At 51.9% G+C, this 21,912-nt stretch overlaps 1 protein-coding gene across 2 annotated transcripts in view; it reads right to left on the bottom strand.

Annotated features, from left to right (window-relative positions):
• FBLN5 (fibulin 5) overlaps positions 1 to 21,912 on the bottom strand; it is a 71,514-nt gene that overhangs the window by 15,421 nt on the left and 34,181 nt on the right. For both annotated transcript variants that reach the window (XM_080655471.1, XM_080655470.1), the window contains exons 5-6: positions 7,069 to 7,191; positions 3,654 to 3,770 (exon numbers count right to left, since the gene is read on the bottom strand). In XM_080655471.1, the coding sequence (XP_080511597.1) occupies positions 3,654 to 3,770; positions 7,069 to 7,191 (240 nt within the window). The remainder of the gene's footprint in view (positions 1 to 3,653; positions 3,771 to 7,068; positions 7,192 to 21,912) is intronic.

Here is a 21,912-nt window from a genome sequence, read left to right as displayed (position 1 = left end):
GGCTCCATCCATATGGCCCTCTGGAGTCCCGCAGTGGGAAGCGTAGAAACAACATGTATACATGTCCTATACATGTGTGCACATGTACATATTTATACCTCCTAGGGAGTCCACTCTCCAAGGTCACCAACAGGAATTTCTAGGCAATCTCTGCTCTTTCCCGCCACCTGCCACATTTCATTTCCAATGAACTCTCCCCTCACCCCCACTGACGTTGACATTTCAAGTAAACACACAAGTAACTGTGACAATTCTAATAATAACTCTACTTATTACTGCTATGGAATGAATTGTGCCCCTTCCCCGCCCGCCCCCCACCCCCCGCCACCCCTTTCCCTCCGGCCAAGTTCACATCGAAGCCCTAACTTCCTATGTGATGGCATTTGGAGCTGGGACCTTTGGGAAGTCCTTAAGCGTAAGTGAGGCCCTAAGGGTGGGGACCTCCTAATGGAATTAGTGCCCTTATAGAAAGAGACACCGGACACCTGCTCTTGCTCTTTCTGCCGGGTGAGGATTCAGAGAGAAGTTAGCCAGCGACAAGCCAGGAAGAGAGCCCATGAAAGCCCCTGGCCACGCTGGCCCCCGGTCTTGTACATCCAGCCTCAGGACCTGTGAGAAAATAAATTTCTGCTGTTTAAGTCCCCCAGTCTGTGATACTGTGTCAGCCCGAGCTGACTGCGTAAATGACATCACTGATAATAACGGGATCTCACATTCACTGAATCCTCGCAACTGATTTAGTACCACGGCCCCGTGTTACAAGTTCAGCAGGTTAAGGAGAGGACCACAAAGGGGCATAAGGAAACTGTTAGGGATGATGGAATGTTCATTACCTTGAGTGAGGTGATGCGTTCACGGGTGTATATATGTGTCAAAGTTCATAAAATTACGTTCCTTGAACCGTGCAGTTCACTGTACGTCAATTATACACCAACACGATGCTCACGTTTGTTTTAAGGCTGAGAGATGTACCCAAATCCCCAAGCTAACAAGGGTGCGATTGTAACCGGAATAGGAGTTAAGGGTCTTTCCATAAAACCCAAGATTCCTTCTGCACAGCTGATGGAGATGGGGAGGAGGACTGGGGAGCCCCCTCCGGACTAGCATTAGCTGCCCAGCTTAAAGCACACTCTCTCCCATGCTCCTTACGCCAATGACCAAAGTTCCCGCCGAGAGAACTTCTATCCTCTTCAAACGTCCTGGCAACCCTCTTAAGACTCTGAATAGAGATCTGAGTGTTTTCAGAGTTAAAAGCCTTCCCAGTGAGTAGCTTTGAGAAGCTTTTCTTAAAGGGGAGGGATAAATCCCATGCCCAGATCCTTCCTGCTTCCTGGAACCCCTCGGAGCATTTTAGAGAAAGAAAAATAATAGTCGGCCATGCAGGGTGGGTCCAGTGAGATACCCGTGTCCCCTGGTGCCCACGGGGGCTTGGAGGCTCTCCGCCCGGGAGGCCAGGAAAACGTGGTGGCGCCAGGCTGTGGAGGGCAGGTTCAGGCAAGACGGCGCTGGTGAGCATTAGGGTTGGCACGCGTGGCTTCCAGCCAGGTGCTGGGCACACGGAGATGAGCAGGCTTCAGTCCCACCCTCCCTCTCAGCTGTTTCTGCAGAGCAGCAGGATCCAAAGGATCCTGCCTGTGGGAACCCTGGCTGCCCTTTCCTGCCAGCCCCAGGAGCCACACATGTCCTAACACCCTCTGGTCCCGTGGGAACAGATCGCACCACTGCTGGACAGGAAGGCTGGGCCCTTCGTATCCGCTCAACTCTGCCACCACCTGGCCGTGGCACTGGCCAAATTGCTTAACCTCTTGGCTCCTTGACTTCCTTGTCTGTGTAGAGAGCCACAAACACCTGCCCTGCCTCCCTCGTTCAGGCCATTGCTGGGATTCAGTGAAATGAACAGATGGGACAATGTCCCGTGCAGTTCGGAACATTCGTGTCACCAGCGGGCCCAGCTGATGCAACATCCCAGTGGCCCAGTGCCCATGTCCAGGCTTGGGTGCTGTGCCTGCTGCCGGACTTGGCACCGCCAGGCGTATTATCTGCTCCTGGTCACAGGCCCGTCCCTGAGAGGCTCAAGGACACATGGGACTTTGGCCTCTGCTGCGCCTGGCTGTTCCTCAGGGGGTGTCGGGTGCACCAAGCCAGACTCTGGGCTAGGGAGGAAGGGGGAACCTGGGCTGGCACGTCCAAGCCCCAGCCTTGGCATGGAGATGCCTGGATCTGCCCTGAGCTGCTTATCACAGCAGCAAGGGAGCCAGGCGCCTGCTCCCGCTCCAGGGACAAGGGAGGGCCCTTGCTCTATCGGCCCCTGGACCTCCCAGTCCCGTCTCCACTCCCAGAAGAAAATGACCTCTGCTGGCGAGAGGAGACTTGTTGGAACAATCAGCAGAACCAGTTCTGGAGGGGAGCCTTCCAAAAAAGTCCAGGATCACGCTCTTTAAGGCCGATGCCTTCCTGTTTACCCAACGATTTGGATACGATTAAATGGAGACATAATATCCTCCAACTAGCTGGCCAGAAGCCCGCCAGCCAGGCCTCTGGTGGTGTGACAAGGAAATGGGCCCTGCGGAACCTGGTGGCAGCTCCAGACAAAGACCTCATTCTGAGTCCCCGGCACTGCCTCCACCCTGCACGGAGCAGCTGCCAGGCCCAGAGGCCCGGCCGGGGGATGGGGCGGGGGCTGGGGCCGGGGCAGGCGGGGAGCCGGCGGCCAGGCCAGGCGGGACCTGCACTAATTCCTCGAATCTGAAGTCCCCCATTCATTTCCTGAGCACGAGAAACCTGCCGACGAAAACCACAATAGGCACGGAGGTTGTTTTCCTTACTTATCAGTGCTTGGAGCAATCATGTGAAAACCAGAAAATGCCTCTGTGTCGTCTCGTCTCTGTGGGGAATGCTGAGTGGTAGGAGAAGTTACCGCCACCACCGGACTCTCTGCTAAGTAACAGGCCCTCCTGGCGTAGGCTGAAGGGAAAACTGTAACAAGAGGCATAAAAAGGCCCCCGAAACCCCTGCATAGCGTGTGCATGTTCATTTCGCCGTTCATCACGGGTCAGGTCAGGCGTTCTTTGCAACCACCCCGCGTTGGCCCAGGAGTTGGACTTAGGCTGCGGGATGTGCAAGAACATGTCTGAGGAGCCCAGAAAGCCGGCAAGGCTGCTGCTGGACAGCAGGCCGAGAAGCCAGCCCAGGAAACCGTGGCTCCTGGCTGACGGATGACTGCGGCTCTCACTCCAGCAACGCCCAGAGCCCTCCTTGCCATGCATCACGCAACCTCAGCTCAGGTCTCGGGTTTCTGTAAGCAAGGACAGTGGTCGGCAAACGGCGGCTCGTGAGCCACTTGCGGCTCTTTGGCCCCTTGAGTGTGGCTCTTCCACAAAATACCACGGCCTGGGCGAGTCTATTTTGAAGAAGTGGCATTAGGAGAAGTTTAAGTTTAAAAAATTTGGCTCTCCAAAGAAATTTCAATCGTTGTACTGTTGATATTTGGCTCTGCTGACGAATGCGTTTGCCGACCACTGAGCAAGGAGATGCTCGGGCAGTGAGACTGGGCGGGAACGCGCTTCCACAGCGGCCAGAAGCGCTGCCAGGCTTGGCAGAAGACAGCCTCTCGTGTTTCACGGAGTGTTCGCGTTACTGTTCACGTCGCATACCTTGGCAAGACCTTCCATCCTCGTTGAGGGTGAAACCGGGGTTGCATGTGCAGGAATAGGACCCAGGAACATTCGCGCACAGCTGCTGGCAGTAGCCATAGCGACATTCATCAATGTCTGAAACAGAAACACGCAAGGTAAGACAGTTCTTCTCCATCGCAATGCCACCCCCCCTCCCCCCAGCGTCAGTACAGCCCATCTCTTCTGGAGAGAGATCTCGAAGGGAAGCCAAGGGGAACCGACGCGAAGACCAGACCTACTAAGTGTCAGGGCTGGTGATACTCTCTGGATTCCGAGCCTCAATCTCCCTATAATCCTCCCCGACCCATCTTGGTCCCATGAACACCTGAACCTATCTTGAACGTTGTAGAGGAAAATTTTGTTTAGAGTGGGCAAGATGGCCTCTAAGATTTTATCCACGGTGAGAGTCCACTTTAAGATTGTATATAAATGTTTCCTTGCCTAGGAAGGGACTAGCTCAAAGTATAAGAAGAATCGATAGCCTCGCTCCAATAGACTCCTCACCAGCTCCATCCACCATGAACATGCCTAGGTGTCAGGAACAGGAACAAGTGTAGGGGAGGATGAGCTGGTCGCACTACGGTCTGGAGACCCACGGATCCAGTAACACCAGGACTCCGGAGCTCACCGGGGATCTCCTCCTTGCACTAGAGCGGACATACAACTCTGGCTAAACACACCTCTTCCAAGCCATGGCTGGTCTTTTTTGAGCAAGCCGCTCTGCCAATGAATGGATCCTTTTAGCAGAGTAGGCAATCTGACCTCCCTACCAACGTGGACCAGTCCATGGGGAGCCTGGAGTCACTGGGGAAGCACTTCTCAACCCCCAAGTTGATGGGCTGATGGGCTGGAAAGTTCACTCCTGGGAGGTAGGATGTCTTCAATGAAGCCTACAGGTGGAGACAGAGTCCTCACCTGTACAGGCACCTGCTGTGACCGACTGATCTGACTGTAGCTGTAACTGGTTCTTACCTCATCTCCACTTCCCCCTGAACGAACCACATCCCTCCCTGGCACCCTGGGCCCAGGGTCCATCTGGCACTCCAGAGATCAGCTCAGAACCTCAGTCCCTGTGTCTAGATCAGGGGTGGGCAAACTTTTTGACTCGAGGGCCACAATGGGTTCTTAAACTGGACCGGAGGGCCGGAACAAAAGCATGGATGGAGTGTTTGTGTGAACTAATATAAATTCAAAGTAAAGGAGCGGAGGGGAGAGCAAGAGAACCGGATAGAACAGCCGGATCCGGCCGCGGGCCGTAGTTTGCCTAAGGCTGGTCTAGTTCCTACCACCTGCTGCCAGAAAGGACCCCACTTCCACCTCACCTATTGTCTAACCTTCCTCAGAGGCTGTGCCCTGCCCTTGTGCTTCTGTGTGACTTCTGAGTCCCAGCTACTTCTACCCTGGCACACCCCACTGCCCACTGGGTGCTTGGCAGCTCCTGCTTAGCAAGCACACTGACTTGCAGTGGCCGGTCCACCTCTTTCCAGGGTGCAGTTGGACACATCACCAAGGACAGGGAGGTGGCAGGGAAAGGAGAGGACATCGTAGGGGACCTTGGAGGAAAGGCAGCCCCCAGCCCCTCCTTTTTTCTCCAAAAGCAATGCCTCCAAAGGTGCACAGAGTGGGTGGTGGGCACGGCTATGGAACTTGTGTTTTTAAAGAGAAAGAGAAGTTGGGCCTGAGGATGGCAAGCGTTCAGCCACAGTTAGGATGTCAAGTGCATGTGGCACCAGGCAAACCTGCCAGGCCTCCAGGAGAGCCCCTCCCAAAGCTGCACACTCGGGGGCCAGGAACCTCCCTCCCAGGTAGAGGAATGTCCCAGTGTCTGGCCACCCTCAGATCAGAGGGGTTTCCTCTGTGTAATCAATCCAGCCTGTGTGTCCCCGGCACCCAATCCTCCCTTGCGCCCCCTTGTGGTGGAAAGTAACTGGCCTGAAGAACAGGAGATGGGTTTTAGACCTAATTCACTTGGTCCAAAATGTCCCTCCTCTTTTGAGTCTCAGTTTCCAACTCCATAAAAGTTGAATGACATAATATCTAACATCCCTTCCAGCTCTGAAATCCTACATATTAAGTTCCTGCACAAATAACTCAGAATGATGTGCTTATGTTCAAAGCAGCGGCATCAAATTTTCCATAATAGCGGAGGTTGGTTAAAATGCACAGCGACCATCACATTCACAAATGCCCGTGTGCAGCCAGCTCTTCGGTGCATGTCTGGAAAGGGGAACTGCGCCAAGTCTAGGCTGGCTTATCGGGCCCCCAGGAGGCCGCAGACAGGGCCCCGGGGCCGACCTAAACACAGTCTCAATCGAGAGAGACTTGGAAAAGAGAACCTTCTTTTTTTGTTTCCATGATGTCGTGTGGATTTGTTTCTCAGCTCCTCCCGGGCTGACTTTGGGGCAACAGGACGGTGTCTTAGAGAACTGAAACTGGCAGGGCTTCTCCAAGAAAACAGCACAGAAATCACACCCCAGAATAGAAATTGAACTGACAGCGAGAGATGGCTATGAATTCATTCACTTGGCGAGACCGAAAACTAGAGGGAAAGAAAGGAAAATAACCCTCCAGTGAAAATAAACAGGGAGATCATAGAGCAGATGCCAGCTGCAAGAAACAAAATTCTCAATTGGGACGGCTGGCTCCTTAACAGGAAAAAGAAAGACCAGCCTGTGGGGTGGGCATGATGGGGGGTTGGGAGGAGATGGGGTTAGTGCAGAATCTCCGACCCACACGGGAGAGTTGGAACTTTTCTGTGGCTGAGCAAAGTGTGCCCTTCTCTTAGCATGATTTCTAACGAGGACAGGTTAACTCTCACCTCTACCCTTCCCTGCCTTGGCGATAAGCGTCCTGAGGCGGGAAGAAGGTGTAGGTAAAATCGAACAGGAGCCTTCCAAATAAATTAAAAATTCAGATGATGACATGGCGGAGATGGTGGCAACTGATTTTAAAGGGTGGTGTGGCCCTGGCTGGTGTGCTCCGTGGTTAGAGTGTCGGGCCTGCACACCGAAGGGTCGCAGGTTCAATTCTTGCTCAAGGGCACTTACCTTGGTTGTGGGTTCATTCCCTGGCCCCAGTCAGGGAGCATGCAGGAGGCAACCAATCAATGTCTCTCTCACACATCAATGCGTCTCTCTCTCCCTCCCTCTCTCTCTTCTTCCCCTCCCCAACCCCCACCTCGCTCCCTTCCATTCTCTGTAAAAATAAATGGGAAAATATCCTCAGGTGAGGATTAAAAACAACAAGGAGAAACACAGAGGTATTGAAACACGTACGCTCATAGCCTTGTACCTCCCGCCGCCCCCCTGCAAAGGCCACCAGCAATGCCCATTTCACCATGACCCTGGCAACCATTAACTTCCAAGAGTCCCTGTGAGCCCCCAAGAGCTGTTACCTAAGCACTGGCCTTCCAGGAGCCAGTAGCCTTCGGTGCAGGAGCACGTATACCCTCCTTCGGTGTTGATGCAAATCTGGGTGGGGTTGCATTGGTGGGAATCCGTCGCACACTCGTCCACATCTGTAACACAAACGTATTCCGAAGAATGTTACCTCCATCTGTGTAGGGCCCCGGAGCCACCAGAGGTGCCAGCTGCTTGCTTGTCTGGCTGGGAGGCAGTCGATCACATTCCTGGGCTCTATCCAAAAAGATGGAGCCACCTCCAGATGGGTGCCACCGGGGGACACTGGCCTTTCATGGAGCTAGTCTGCTGCCCAGAAATCCCCCAAGGGAAATGGCCAAGAAGAGAACGCACACCCATGGGCTCTGTTCCGCCGCCCTAGCCCATCGTTTTCTGACAGCAGGGCACCTAGACAGTAACCATTACTGGATTTAGAAATGCATTTTGTTTAGGATTCTCCTTTCACCTGTTACGTGGGGGTCTTTTGGGGTCTGTATTGTGTGCACAGAGCTACGATACCTCTGAGGACATAAGAGAAGAAAAAGAAGTGCCCCTGCCAAAGGAAGCTTGGAATCAAGTCACTGGATTGGATCCGTCCATGAACATCTTTCAATCTGAGGTTCCTGCCCCTTCGCGACGCTTCATGGAGCCCCCAGTGCTCCCTCCTCTCCTGCGGCTGACCTCCGTGCCCACTGCCCACACCGGGCTCGTCTAACCGCTTCATGCCCATCGCTGGCTGGCTGTAGTCACTTGTGTCCAAGGCAGTCCCATCTTCACGGAGAGCGTCAAAGCATAAAGACCAAGCTGTAGTCATATTTCTCAAGACACCCGGTGCACACATTCAGCCTCAAAACGGTTTCAACTGAAATGAACCCTTCTTTCCCGTCTCCCATGCTGTGTTTTAGGGAGAGCGTTCAGATCCTATAACGGGACCTCCTGACCCCGCCCTCTCCCTTTGACCTCAAGCCCTGGCTCCGCTTGGCCTGACCCCAACGTCTTTCCTCCTGCCCATCCTGCCCCTGCCTGTCTGACCTTCTGTCCCCTCCTCGCTGCAGTTCCTCCCGCCTCCCGCAGTGGGCCATCGCAGAGGGGAGTGATGGATGGAAATAGCATCGGAAGCTGCAGTTCGCTGAGCTGTGTAGCGTGCCTGGGCCCTCACAGATGTTAGTGTGTGTATTCTCACACTCGCCCTGCCGAAGGGCTCGTCATCCCCATCGTACAGACGGGAAAACTGCACTGAAGGAGCTCACAAGCCCAGACGAGAGTTCAGCCCAGGCCTCCCTGACTCAGGATAACAGAGGTCATCCCGCCCCTGGACCTGGCAGGGTTGGGAGGGAGCTGGCACACCTGGCTGGGGGACCGCACTGAGCTGTTGCTGCCTTTTCCTACCTCTCCTGGAAAATTGTCTGCCTCTGAATGTTGCCTATTGCAGACTGTGGGGGGAGTGGGGGGCACCGGGGGCCCCTCAGTGGAAGCTCCCTGAGAACAGGGGTCTTCCGTGACAGGCCTGTTCCGCTGCGAGCTCAGGGAGCGAGCAAGACTGATTCAGGGAAACATTCAGCCAGGCGAGCAACGGCGTCTTGGGTTCCAGTGACACCAGCACAATCCACTGCCCGCGACAAGTCCAACACCAAGAAACCCATCAGTTCCCACCCTCCAGGAACCGTGTGTCTGGGCCCCGCGTGGAGCCAGCCTTCAGTCTCTAAACATGGACAGACTCCAAGAACCTGGTTCCAAGGCGGGGGCCGCCTCCGCTCCAGCCTCGGGGGCGAGGACCAGCCCTGTTCTCAGCTGCAGGAGTTCCAGCCTCTGCCTCCCGCCCGTCCCCCCGCCCCCCAGCTCTGCCCACCTAGCCGAGCCTCCCAGGGGAACCACGAACAAGGCTTGGCCAGCAGCCGCGCCTGCTCACATCCACGCCGAGGCCTAGGATAATAAATAATGCCACTATCGGCCAGAGCATATTTACATTTTTCCGGAGGGGAGTGATGGATGGCAATTGTACCCTGGGAACAACACGGCCTTAGGAATTTGTGCTCTTTTTCCTGCCTGGAGGGGAATGCGGGGTGAGGGAGACCCAAGGCGAGCAGAGCCATTAGGGAGCCTTGGTGACCGCAAGCTCCCAAGGCTCTGTCTGTGTCGCTCACACACACACGCCACGTGCCCGCAGGGCCCCACAGAGAACACCAAACACGTGTGAGTGGACCCGACTGGGCTCAGAAGGGCAGGCGCGGGCCTATAAGGGCACGTGTGTGTATGTACATGTGTATATGCATGGGCACACACACACAGGCACAGGCAAGGCAATCCAACCAAGACACAAAATCTTTAAAGTTCATTTTTTTAAAAAAAAAACTACCATTTTTACTGAGTTAAAGAATTAACTCATTTCTGTTGATGTATGCTCAAGAAACGAATGTGTAATGTTCGCCACCTGACTGAATGGACTGTCAATATAAATGTATTTTGATAACTGAAGTTCCTGGAGCAAGCATGTCAAACGCGCGGTCGGCGGGCCACATGCCTCATTATTTATGCAGCCCACTGGCCATGAGTTTGACATGCTTGCCTTGGAGTTTTGGGTGGAGGGTGCATCCCATCTTTGTATCTTCAAAACGCACATGATATAACGCTGTGTCCATAGTAAATGCTCAGTAACCACTTGGTGTGAGGATGAATGAACACGTGAACTGCAAACATGAATGCCTCTAGATCCCGGACCAGTGTGTCCTAGACAACTTGCTAAGCAGACCGTTCTGGTGTGTGGACTGGAAACACAACCAGCCCCACCGAAAACCACCGGCCGCCACACACCTGGAGGCGGCCACGCGGAGGGCTCCACGCGGGGCTGGAGGGCCCACCCCACATTCCAGCTCACAGCCCAATTGCTTACATTCAATACATTTGACTTAAATAACAGAAGGAAAAATACGTCGAATCACTCCAAGGACATTCTTTGGCAAAGCATCCGCTTCTGCACAGTGGAAAAGCACACGCTGCGGCAACCCCAGGAAGTGTCGTTAGCCTCCGGCGCGAGCCGGGCCTGCTGAGTGATATTTCTGTGTGATATTTCGGAAGCGTCTCCTAAGAGAAAAGCATGCTGGGTTCATTCAGTCCTCTGTTCACTCCAGCTCTCACTCAGTCTTCGTGCTCTACTGTGTGTGTGTGTGTGTGTGTGTGTGTGTGTGTGTGTCCTCCCAAACCTCCAGGTCACTAGGGAGAGCTGGCATCGAGCACAGTCCCTCCATCTGAATTAGTCCCCAAAGCAGACTTTGCTGAGGGCCCTTCTGCCCGCTCCCTGCTCCCTGGCCGCTGGAAGAAGGAGCCTGCTGACTCCTCCAGAACCTGCAGCTGCGAGTGCCCAGCACTGCACCGGTCCAGGAACAAATCCCCGGGCGTGAGCAGCCAGCTCTGCTGGCCCACGCGGCTGTGTCTGAGCTGTCATCCTTGTGCGGACGCCCCATCAGCGAAAGCAACTGCTGACTTAGTCATCGACACCAGCCCACCTCATCCCTGACGGCCCAGGAGGCCGCGGGCAGAAGTGGGCTCTGGGCCTCGGGATAGCAGGCCACCCATTAGGGACATGTTCAGGGTTCATGCCACTAGCTGGGTCCCACATCCCCTCCAGACAGCAGCTTCACGTGGGCAGGTGCATGAAGGCGGGTGAATAAAGAATGACCTTCCAGTCCAGTCATGGCCTCACAGAGGCACCAGATGGAGGGACCAGCCTCCAGTCATGAGGACACACTGCCCAGCAACCTGGGACAACAAACGACTTGTCTTCCAGGCTGACTTGAGGGGCAGGCGGGAGGGCCACGGGCCACCGAGACACCTCAGAACAGGCGTCTGAGGGAAGCGAGTGGTGACAGGCATCCATCTATCAGATGAACTCTCGGGACCTTGTGGTACCACGTCCCATGTCCTTCCTGGGAGTGGGTGGGTTCTGAGAACACAGCCTACCACCCACTTCTCTGTCCCGTGTAAAACTGAAGGTTCCAAGGACAATCCCAGGACTAACTCGCGGGTTATTATATCCACTTCTCCACAGGGAGGTGTAACAATTAATGTGCTGACATAAATATGTTGGACTATAAATCATATGTGCATGTATGCCAGCTATTCATTATACACTGAGTGGCCAGATGATGATGATCTCTGAAAGCATAGTAATCTGGCCACTCAGTGTAGACTGACCACAGAGTTGGGATTTTAAAATAAGGTTTTTCCATGTGTAAGAACTGCATTGTGGGTAGTTAGAAAGAAGCAGAGGACTTACTAGCCAGAGGCTGGGGACCACTATCGCCTGGTCCCTTGACATATCAAGATTTGCAAGCTTTCCCTTATACATAAGTACCCTGAGTGGCCAGATGATTATGTGTTCAGAGATCATCATCATCTGGCCACTCAGGGTATTTGAGTGTGTATATATACATCTGAATTTATATTTCATCATTTATACCTATATAAGTTGAAAGGAAAACACTGAAACTGATTTCCTAACACCAATGCTAATAGAAATGAAGTGTCCTTCAAACACTGTAAGGCAAAACAACAAAGCAAGAACACATGGTCCCCTCATGCCCGCGGGGAGAACACGTCCTAGGACAGCCGTGGGCAAACTACGGCCCGCGGGCCGGATCCGGCTGTTCTATCCGGTTCTCTTGCTCTCCCCTCCGCTCCTTTACTTTGAATTTATATTAGTTCACACAAACACTCCATCCATGCTTTTGTTCCGGCCCTCCGGTCCAGTTTAAGAACCCATTGTGGCCCTTGAGTCAAAAAGTTTGCCCACCCCTGTCTAGGCCATGCACCCAGCACCAAAGCACAAGAGGAAACAAACAAAGGGCTGAGTCTCCCCAGGAAGGACTGGTGGGCAAGGAAACCAGAACTTCGAGGGCGGGCAGAGCTGGGTGTGCAGCCAGGCCCGTGCCCGTAGTAACTACGTATTCCCGAGCATCATTCCCTGACCTCTCAGCTGTCCTGCAAAGGGAGCTGGGGCGGCCTGCCCATTCGGCTGCCCCAAAAGGTCTTCCATGAATGTGTTCACAGGTCCCACCACCACGGCCTGGCACACAGGAGGTGCCCGGGAAATTGTGTTCCCTTCCCTGTGCGGGGCTGTTTCTAGCCCCTGTGAGAGATTGGGGCAGCGTGGCTGCCGCCTCCTGCAGGCTCTTGTTCTACAATTCACCAAAGAACACCAAAATGGCAGGCGTGATCCGCTCTGTGGTTCAACCAGAGCCAGAGCCAGAGCCGTCTCCCTGCCAAGCCCAGACACGTGTCAGGAGGTTGGGACAAGACGTGCACAAAGGCTGGAGCATTCCCTCCCGGGGCCTCGGGGTCCCCGCGGCACTGCGGCATCTCTGGATCCATCTATGGTCCCACAAGGGTCTGATCCGAAAGCCCAGGTGCATGTGTGTCTGACTGAATCCCACAGCCGAACGTGATCGCCCTTTGCAGTCTGTGATTCTCCCTCTTCCTGCGTCTCCTCTTCCCCTGTGAACAGCAAAGGGCTGCCTTTGCGAGCCTGTGTCCACCACCTCAGCTGAATGTCTCTGCCGTCTGCCAAAAGGAAACATTCTCACTGGGCGACGCTGGGAGAAACGTCCCCGAGTATGTGGACAACTACACCTTCCCAAAGGCTTCCAAGGGTCCTTTTTTGGACACGGCAACAATCATTTCCTTGGTAGTAAATTTTTACCCAGTGAAACAACATGTTTTCCCAGCCCGATTTGGTTCCTTCCTCGCTCCAGCTAATGGGGCTTGATAAGCAAGAAGAACATAACAATGGCACATTCCTACGTCTCCGATTGAAGCCAGTCTCGGGCCTGCTGCTGAGCTGGGTCGGGGCCATTTTTCAGCGAGACAAGCCCAGCCAAGGCTGGAAGCTACACAGGGCCTACTTCCCAAACACCTGCTTAATTAAAGACCTCAGCGTTTGAGAACTCGCTCGACGGATTCCCAGGACATCTGCACTCCATGTGTCTGCGGGTCCCGGGCAATCGTCAGGAACCAGACCGTTCTGTGTTTACGGCATTTTTCCCAGTGCTTTGACAGTACGCATAGGATACACAGCTTGCTGGTTCTGTACCTCCATTTGGGCAAGAAATATGGGGTCCATTTTCCAACCAACAACAAGACAATCCTTTCCTTTCGACGAAACCGGCTGGAATGCAGATCCCCACCTCGCCGTGAAAAAGTGAGATCCTGGAGGGGAGGCTGAAGGGCCCCTTCTTGCCCTGACCTTCTATGGAAACAAACGCGGCTGCTAATGGGGATCACATTGCTGGTTCCTGAGTAATGATTTTCAGCGAGTGCTTGGTAAACATCAGCTGACTCTGCCGCTCTCTCTGCCGGGCAGCGAGCTGGCCCCTGGGCCTTGCTGTGTGTGAATGGTCCCCGCCACAGCGGGTGTGGCGAGAGGGAGCTGACAGATAGATTCCTTCTTGAGCATCACGCCGCCAGACGCCCCGAGAGTAGGAGGACGGGCTGCTCGATGCCAATCTAGACCGGGCATTTTTTACTTAAAGAGCGGGAGGCTTTGGTCATAATCGTGACTGCAGAGCACACAGACCATCCCTTTTGAAGGGAGAGCTCTCATGAGCCCGGCAGCCTGCAAAGCTCCAGCTCTTCAGTCCTGCCACCTCCCTACAGGTCCCTCCCCTCCTTCCTTCGGAGCCCACGCCTCCCCACAGCCCGACCTCCGTGCTCCATTCTCATGTCCCGGCCTGTGATGCCCTGGCCCCATCCCCACACCCCTTCTCCATGCCGTCTCAGTTAATGGCGCCACCGCGTTTCAGTCACCCTCACATTGCCCCTCCCCACACTCCCTACTCTCATGCAGTTCTTCTGAAAACCTTGCAAACCCCTCTCTTCCCCCCCCACATCCCCAAAGACTCCAAGGCTTGACTTTCCTCTAAAGCAGGGGTCCTCAAACTTTTTAAACAGGGGGCCAGTTCACTGTCCCTCAGACCGTTGGAGGGCCGGACTATAGTTTAAAAAAAATACTATGAACAAATTCCTATGCGCACTGCGGGCCCGGGACGAGTCGGCTGCTAAGCAGGACAGGCAGCGGCACCCGGCGGGCCGGATACATGTCCTTGGCGGGCCACATGTGGACGCCTGCTCTAAATGATTGAAATAACTTGGCTCCTCGTCCCCTGGTCTCCAGTGTCTCCCCCAGGAAAGTGCACGAAACACAGAACCATCCGAGGCACAGAAGAGATCGTGTGGCTCTCAGAACTGCGTGTCGCCTCCTTAGGAAACACAGGGCTCTGACCCTGGGCCGCGCAACACGTCGGGGCGGCCTTCACGCTCACACGCACGCTAAGCACATGCCGTTTCCGAGCGCTTCACACCGCGGCACGCGGCTCGTGGTGTGCGGCTCCGTCTCCTGCACTACACCGTGAGCTTCCGGAAAGTGGTAACGGGGGCTTGCTTGTTGTACTGTAAATCATCGGATGAGATACAGGACGCCTTAATGAGCCAGTTCATTAGGAGTCATTTATTGCACGCGGCTCGGAGGGAGGTGTCTTTGTCCAAATCTCTGAGCCCCAACACAGAGGAAGTGTCTCGTATTTATACCTTTTGAGCATCTTTGTTTGCAGGTTTCACAAAGACCTCTGTGTCAGCCGTGGGCAAACTACAGCCCGCGGGCCAGATCCGGCCCATTCGGCTGTTCTATTCAGCCCGCGGAGCCGAAAGAGCGGAGGGTTCTCTTGCTCTCCCCTCCGCTCCTTTACTTTGAATTTATATTAGTTCACACAAACACTCCATCCATGCTTTTGTTCCGGCCCTCCGGTCCAGTTTAAGAACCCATTGTGGCCCTTGAGTCAAAAAGTTTGCCCACCCCTGGTAGGTAATTGTTACAGTAACCTTGAATACATAATGAGTTAGGACTTGGAATTTTTATCAGTATTAGTCTATTTTAGTCTCTTACATTGGATGGCTAGCTTGCAAGGTCAGACAGTTAAGTTTATCTTTTTCTATTATTTGAACAAAAAAAACAAAGTCATTTTACAGAATAACAGACTGTCTTAAAGAGACAGAGTTTATAATGACAGAGTTTACAGGACTAGGGACTATCTAACAATAGCAGAGAGTTTCAAACAGCAGGTTTTTATACAAGATGGAGGTTACTCTGCTTCATGCTCACATCTGTACCCTGAGCAGCGAACAGTGCCTGGCAGGACAGAGCGCAGAAGTGAACTTCATTGGAAATGAAGGTACTTCATTCTTGGGCTTTTCTGAAGGCCAGAGGGGAAGGCGACGAAGCCACAGACATTGGAGGAAGCAGTTCAGCCACCCACCGCTTTTGTGGCCCGTGGCCCGTATCACACTCCCCTGGGATGAAGGATGTGAGGGACACAGCTCTGGGGCCCAGCTTGCAGGGCCTGGGGCCTTCCTCCCATCCTGGGCGGATGGGAGCGTCCTCACCCCAGAGGCTTTGTCACACCTCGTGCTGGGCCTGGAGGAGCCGTTTCCTCTTTCCTCCCAGACGAGGACGGAGCTTATTCTTAGCAATCAAGGAGGGGGACATCAGAAGAGGGGAAGGCACACCTTCTGCCTGGCCTGAGAACGCAGCCACGGGACCTCCTAGGGCACCGCCAGGAAACCTGACCCATGTCTCGGGCTCAGGACAGCCCCGCACCTGGTGCCGGCTGTGAGAAGAGCCAGGTGTGCACGTTCACCGCCAGGCATCAGTCGGGCCACGGTCGGCAACGAACGTCCCACGAAATCGGCACCTGTTCTCTTCCCACCCCGGGATCAGAAAGCCCTGCCGCCGCTCTGACTCCAGCACTGAGCAACCAGGTCACCTGGTGAGTGTCACTGACTTTCTGCACCTGCCTCCTTGTGGCTGAAATGAGGCGACCGGCCCCTGCCCTCCTAGGGCTCGCAGGCCCGTGGGGAAGACAGCTGTGGACACCATGAGTGTGTGGAGGGCACCGCAGAGGGTGCTGAGGACACGTGACTGGGAGTGTCCACATCTGGGGGCTGCGGGGTGGGGGGCGGGTCTTGACACTGAACAACGATGTAGGAGAACAGTCCCTTCCCATACACCCATTCCTGGAACCCGAAGCCTCTTAGGAAAAAGGAGGGAAGTGACAGAGGGATGGCTCTTTCAACATCACATTACAAGAAACCGGCCAGCACCCAGCCGGCATAGCTCGGTGGTAAGTGTCAACCTATGAACCAGGAGGTCATGGTTCGATTCCCAGTCAGGGCACATGCCTGGGTTGAGGGCTCGATCCCCAGTGTGGGGCATGCTGGAGGCAGCCGATCAATGATTCTCTCTTATCATTGGTGTTTCTATCTCTCTTTCTCTCTCCCTTCCTCTCTGAAATCAATAAAAATACATTTTTTAAAGAAAGACATGGGTCAGCGGGTGAAGAAGAAGATGGATATTCATCCTGAGACCGGCCCACTCTGCTGGTCCCCTCTCCTGCCCTCACTCCTCCATGCTGGTACCATCCACAGCTCCTGCTCCCCATCTCCAGCAGACGACCCCAGCATGTCAGAGAATAACTGCTGAGGCTACAGCTCAAGAGGAGGGCAAACCTCGGGCGATGGCGAGAAGAGGCAACAAACATATAAGGCCACGGAGGTGGGGAGAGGATGCCAGGGAGAGAGAGGCCGGGGGTGCTGACACATGTCCTGGGAGTCAGGAAGCCAGGGTCCCACCTCAAGCAGCACAGGCCTGAAACAGCCATGCCCCGCTCCCAACCACATGTGGGACTTGGTGAGAGTTGGATTATATCACTTGAACCTGAAATAAATATTTGAACTGACTGAACACTTTTCAGGATTGCGTGCTTACCTGCTAAAGGAATAGGTCTGCCCTCTCCCATCCACCTCTCTGGTCACTAGCAGCTCCTGGATGTCTTTAGTGTGGAAGGCAGAGCGGTGAAGGAGCTACAGGTGGGGCCAACCAGCTAATTTACCTGCCAGGCCTCTGTAGCCCTCTCCCCCTCCCTCCCACCATGAGGAGCCCAGTGCCAATAACACAGCTATTCAGGATTCATTGATGCTGCACACATTAACCACAAGCCTTCACTGCTACAGGTTCTAGGGATTCAAAGATCAACAAGCCGTGTCTGCTTGCAGTCTAGTAGGGAACAGATAAGGGGCCAGATCATCCCAATTCCGTATGGTAAGTGCCATGCTGGAGAGAAGAATGGGGTGCTTCCAGGAGGAACAGGCTTCCTGGGATAGAAGATATTTGGGTAAATCTAGATGGGTGATGTGGCAAAAGCAGCCACCATTGGATACTGTCCTCTAATATCCATTCTCCCAAGTAAAGATGGCTTTTCAGCTTCCCTTACAGTGACAGGTGGCTATGGGACTGCATTCTGGCCAGTGGGTGTAAGTGAAAGTAATGTGTAACAACTTCCGGATCGGATCGTGCTTTAAAAAGAATGGGGTCCCATTGTCACCACCTGCTGGCTGCGATGCAGGTGTGAAGGTGGGAGCTGCAGCAGCTGTCTTGGATCCAGAGGTGAAAGCCACACATTGACTTTGGCCAAACCACCCTACCAGTCCTGAATCACCTACCTCTGGACTATGCCATGAGAGAGGAATAAAATTCCCTCTTACCTACACCAGTGTGGCGAAGGCCTCTTTGTTATAGCAGCTTAGCTTGTACCCTAACGCAAACGAACAGGAGTTCGTCGAAAGGAGTAGATGGAGGAAGGCACGTGCAAAGGCATGAGAGGCACAGCTCAGCCAGAGAGCGAAGAGCTGTTAACACGAGCAGACGTGTGGGCACGCACTGTGAGCACCTGGGGCGGGAAGCCCATTTGTCAAAGCGTCAGGTGCCAAGCTAAGGAGGCTGAAGGAGAAAGGGATGGAGAATGGGGGCAGAACGAACTGGACATGGGAAAAGGAAAGAAAGAAAACGAAGTGATGAAACCAATTTAGGCAAAAATTAAAATTACATTTTATGTTTTCATGAGTCCTCTGGGTTAGCTTTAATCGGAACCATTTGACTTTCATATTTTTAAAAAGCCACAATAAGGTGATCCTTCCTTCCCCCCGCCCCCCCATGTAGTCCCTGATTCTAAACAGTTGGGTAAAGAGTCTGCTCAGTTGGGTTCCTAGCAAATGCATTTTTGATGAGCACTAGTAGCAGCAGTGAGGAGATTCCGATGAAAACACAACAGAAACAGATGGCCCAAGGTACCTCCCCAGAGCCCACAGCATTTCTCTGTGCCCCTCTGCCGCAGACATCCTAGAAGTTGTCATCCTGTTCTGCCTCTGCACCCCCCCACACACACACTCTCTTTTCCCCAGTCCAATCAGGCTCCCATCTCTTCCACTAAATAGCCTCTCTTGTCAAGGTCACCATCGACCTCCACAAGGTCAAATCCAATGGTTCAGTCTTCATCCTTGCTACTTCTCAGCAGCATGTGACACAATCAACCTCCCCTTCTTTTTTTTTAAAAGACTTTGTTCAGCCCTAGCCGGTTTGGCTCAGTGGATACAGTGTTGGCCTGTGGACCAAAGGGTCCCGGGTTGGATTCTGGTCAAGGGCATGTACCTTGGTTGCAGGCTTCTCCCCAGCCCGGGCCCTGTTTGGGGCTCATGCAGGGGGCAACCAATTGATGTGTTTCTCTCACATCAGTGTTTCTCTCTGTCTTTCCCTCTCTCTTCTACTCTCCCTAAAAAAATCAATGGAAAAATATCCTCAGGTGAGGACAAATAAATAAATAAATAAATAAAATAAAGACTTTGTTCAGTAGACTCCGATGACGCCATCCTCTGTCATGTCCATCAACAGATGAATGGATAAGCAAAATGTACCACATACAGACACAATGGAATTATCATTCAGCCTTAAAAAGGAAGGAGATTCTGACACATGCTACCACGTGGGTGAATTTTTAAAGACATTACACTAAGTGAAATAAGCCAGTCACAAAAAGAAAAATTTTATATGATTTCACTTATATGAGATATCTCCAATAGTCGAACTCATAGAAACAGAAAGTAGAATGGTGGTAGCCAGGGGCTGGGAGAACAGAATGGGAGTTAGTGTTGAATGGGTATAGAATGTTAGTTTTGTAGGAAGAAAAAGTTTGGGAGAGTGGGTGCACAGTAATATGAATGTACTTAACACTACTGAGCTGAACACTGGAAAATGGTTAAGATGGTAAATTTCATGTTATGTGTGTTTTTTTACCAAAATAAAAAAGTTAATATCTGTAGATGAAAGCATACATCTTCACCAAATTCCATTCTAAATGTTATGAATTGGTCCTACCCAGAGACAGCATCAACCTGAGATCTGAAGCAAAATCCTAGTGAGCAAGCATACAGCGGCCTCCTGAGCTCCCGACAGGTGTAGGTCTGCCCAGACAGCCCACACTCCTCGGCCGCCCCTTCTCCACCAAGGAATTAAGACTCGAGGATTCCCAGATGGGAGCAGAGGATCAGGGAGAAAAGAAATGGCGGGGAGAACAAGGAAGGCGTAGAAGGATGGGGAGGAGAGAAGGGAAGCAGGAAGGAAGAGGTCTGGACTATGGGCATCTTGTGCTTCTGGAAATTTGGTTCAAAGGCCACACAGGTTGGTGGGAACTCAAGCTTTGGATATTTCAAATCCTGGGCTTCCTCCTCCCCCACTTTTTTTCTGCAAGTTTTTTGTTGTTATTTTTGTTTTTAGCCACTAAAAGCCTTAGTTTCCTCATTTGTAAAAGGAGTTAGTGATGTTATATAACTCATGGGTTTTTGTGAGGATCCCGTGTAAATCAAGTCTTGAAATCATTACAGCTTCATGCCAAGAAGCAAGAGGAAGAGAAGGAAGGCAGCGGGTGTGAAACTCACTCCTAAAAGAAGAGGGAAAAAAGGGTGTTGGAAGCCCAGTTCTAGTCCAGAACCTTCTACTACCTCATTGGTGACCTCCAGGCAAGTCCTTCTCAGCCTGTTTCCTCCTCTGAATAACGAGGCCTGAGGTCTCTTCTACCTGGGAAGGTAGATGGACCTGAATCCTCTGTGCTCCAGATGCTTTCCTCCCCACGTCACTCACCGCCCACACCTCCGCCCTGGGCAGGGCCAAGGAGGCCCCCTGGAGGACGCAGGAGGAAAAGACTTAACGTGGCTGGGAGATGCTCACAATTTGCCTCTGCATGACAATGAGGACGTGACCTGGTAAACCAGACTATCACAAAGCAGGGAGAAGACTTAAGGTAAGAGGTTGACCTGAACGGGAAGGGCTTCTTGCCTGACACCACTTTAAAAAGTGCTGTGGAGCACCATGAGGTTACGTCCTGTCTGGTCAGCCCCATGTCGAGTGTCTACTACAACATGCAGACACTGACATAATGTATGAGCATTGCCGCAGCCTATGAACATGGTTTAATAAATGAATGTTGTTGCAATATTAAATGCTGTTATAATGTATAAATGCTGCCACCTCTCCTGGGACTCGGAAATAAGAACGATCTGGATCTCTTTCATGTCCTATGTAACAGGCATCTTCCAAAGGCGCTTCTCGGGAGCTTAGGAAAAGACAGAGGAGCTAACGAGTCACTCTTTTCTCCTTCGCATGCCCACATGGTATTGATTCAAAAAGGAGAAAATGGACTCATTCATTCATTCACTCCCTCACTTAACCAATATACATTGACTCGTGCAGAAGGGATATATTTTTCATTCTTTGTCTTCAAATGCCCTTTGCAAGCAGAAATTAGTCAAATGTTTTTACCTACCTTTATATTCTCTTGGGCAAGTCTAAGATGTTACTAACCACCCTGTTATTGTAAGTGACAAAAATGAGGTGAAGGAGGTTAGTGTATAGAATAAAAAGCACAGATCAGGAACTCAACCAACCTCACCACTAAATAGGTTTAAGTCAAGTTTCCCATTTTCTTAAAGGGGGGGCTGGGGGGAAGGCATCGTGTCTGATTACTTTCAGGGATTCAATGAGATAAGAGTTTCCTTTGGAAGAAATGCCACCTTCATGTATTTTTAGAAACTATTAGCATTAGAGAAGAAATACTTTTCTCCAGGTCATAGAAGAAATAAATGGAAAACAATGATCTAATGCTATTACATGTACTAATAAGACTGGGCCTGATGGTCTCACCTACCAGTTTTGTAACTAGCCTCTCACCCACATACTCAGTGTCTGCTTCCCAGGCCAAAAAGAGGAAGGGGGTGAGCAGGCTAGAAGACAGTTTTGGAGAACCACTTTATTACTGGTGTTCATTTGCAAGGCAATTTTGGAATATGATGTAGCTGGAAAGATTGGACAACTTGGCTGGACAGAAAGAGACAATTCCTCTAATGTCTGGTCACTAGACATTCATTCATCTGTCATTCATTAGACTGGCAAACCCATACCAAACTACTTCTACATTCTTGGCATTATGCTAGGCAATGTGGATACCAAAGTGAACAAATATTGTTCCAAACAAATTTCACAGAAATAGTATCCCCTGGTGATAATGCAATTAAATAGAAGTCAATAACAAAAAGATAAACCTCCATAAATGTGTAAAATTTTAAACTCGTCACTAAATAAATCATGGGCCATAGAAATAACCACAATAAATCAGATAATTCTTAGGACTTAATGACAGTGAAAATGCTACATATCCAAACTTGTAGGACACAGAGAGAAATATATAGTCTTAAATGCTAATGTTAAGAAAGAAGAAAGCTTTGCAATGAATGAGCTAAGCATTCTGCTTAAGAAATTAGGAAAGATACAAAAATCCAAAAAATTAGAAAAAAAATATTAAAGATAAGAGCAAAAATTAATAAAATAAAAAAAGAGAGATCAACAAAGTCAAAAACTGGTTCTTTAAAATTGCCAAGTAAAATAGAGTTGGTTCTTTAAAATTGCCAAA

Source organism: Plecotus auritus, assembly GCF_963455305.1.
Source record: "Plecotus auritus genome assembly, chromosome: 1".
In the NCBI taxonomy this organism is placed as follows: Eukaryota; Metazoa; Chordata; class Mammalia; order Chiroptera; family Vespertilionidae; genus Plecotus; species Plecotus auritus.
The sequence above is the reverse complement of the archived record's forward strand: the minus strand, read 5'-3'. Positions and strand labels throughout refer to the sequence as shown.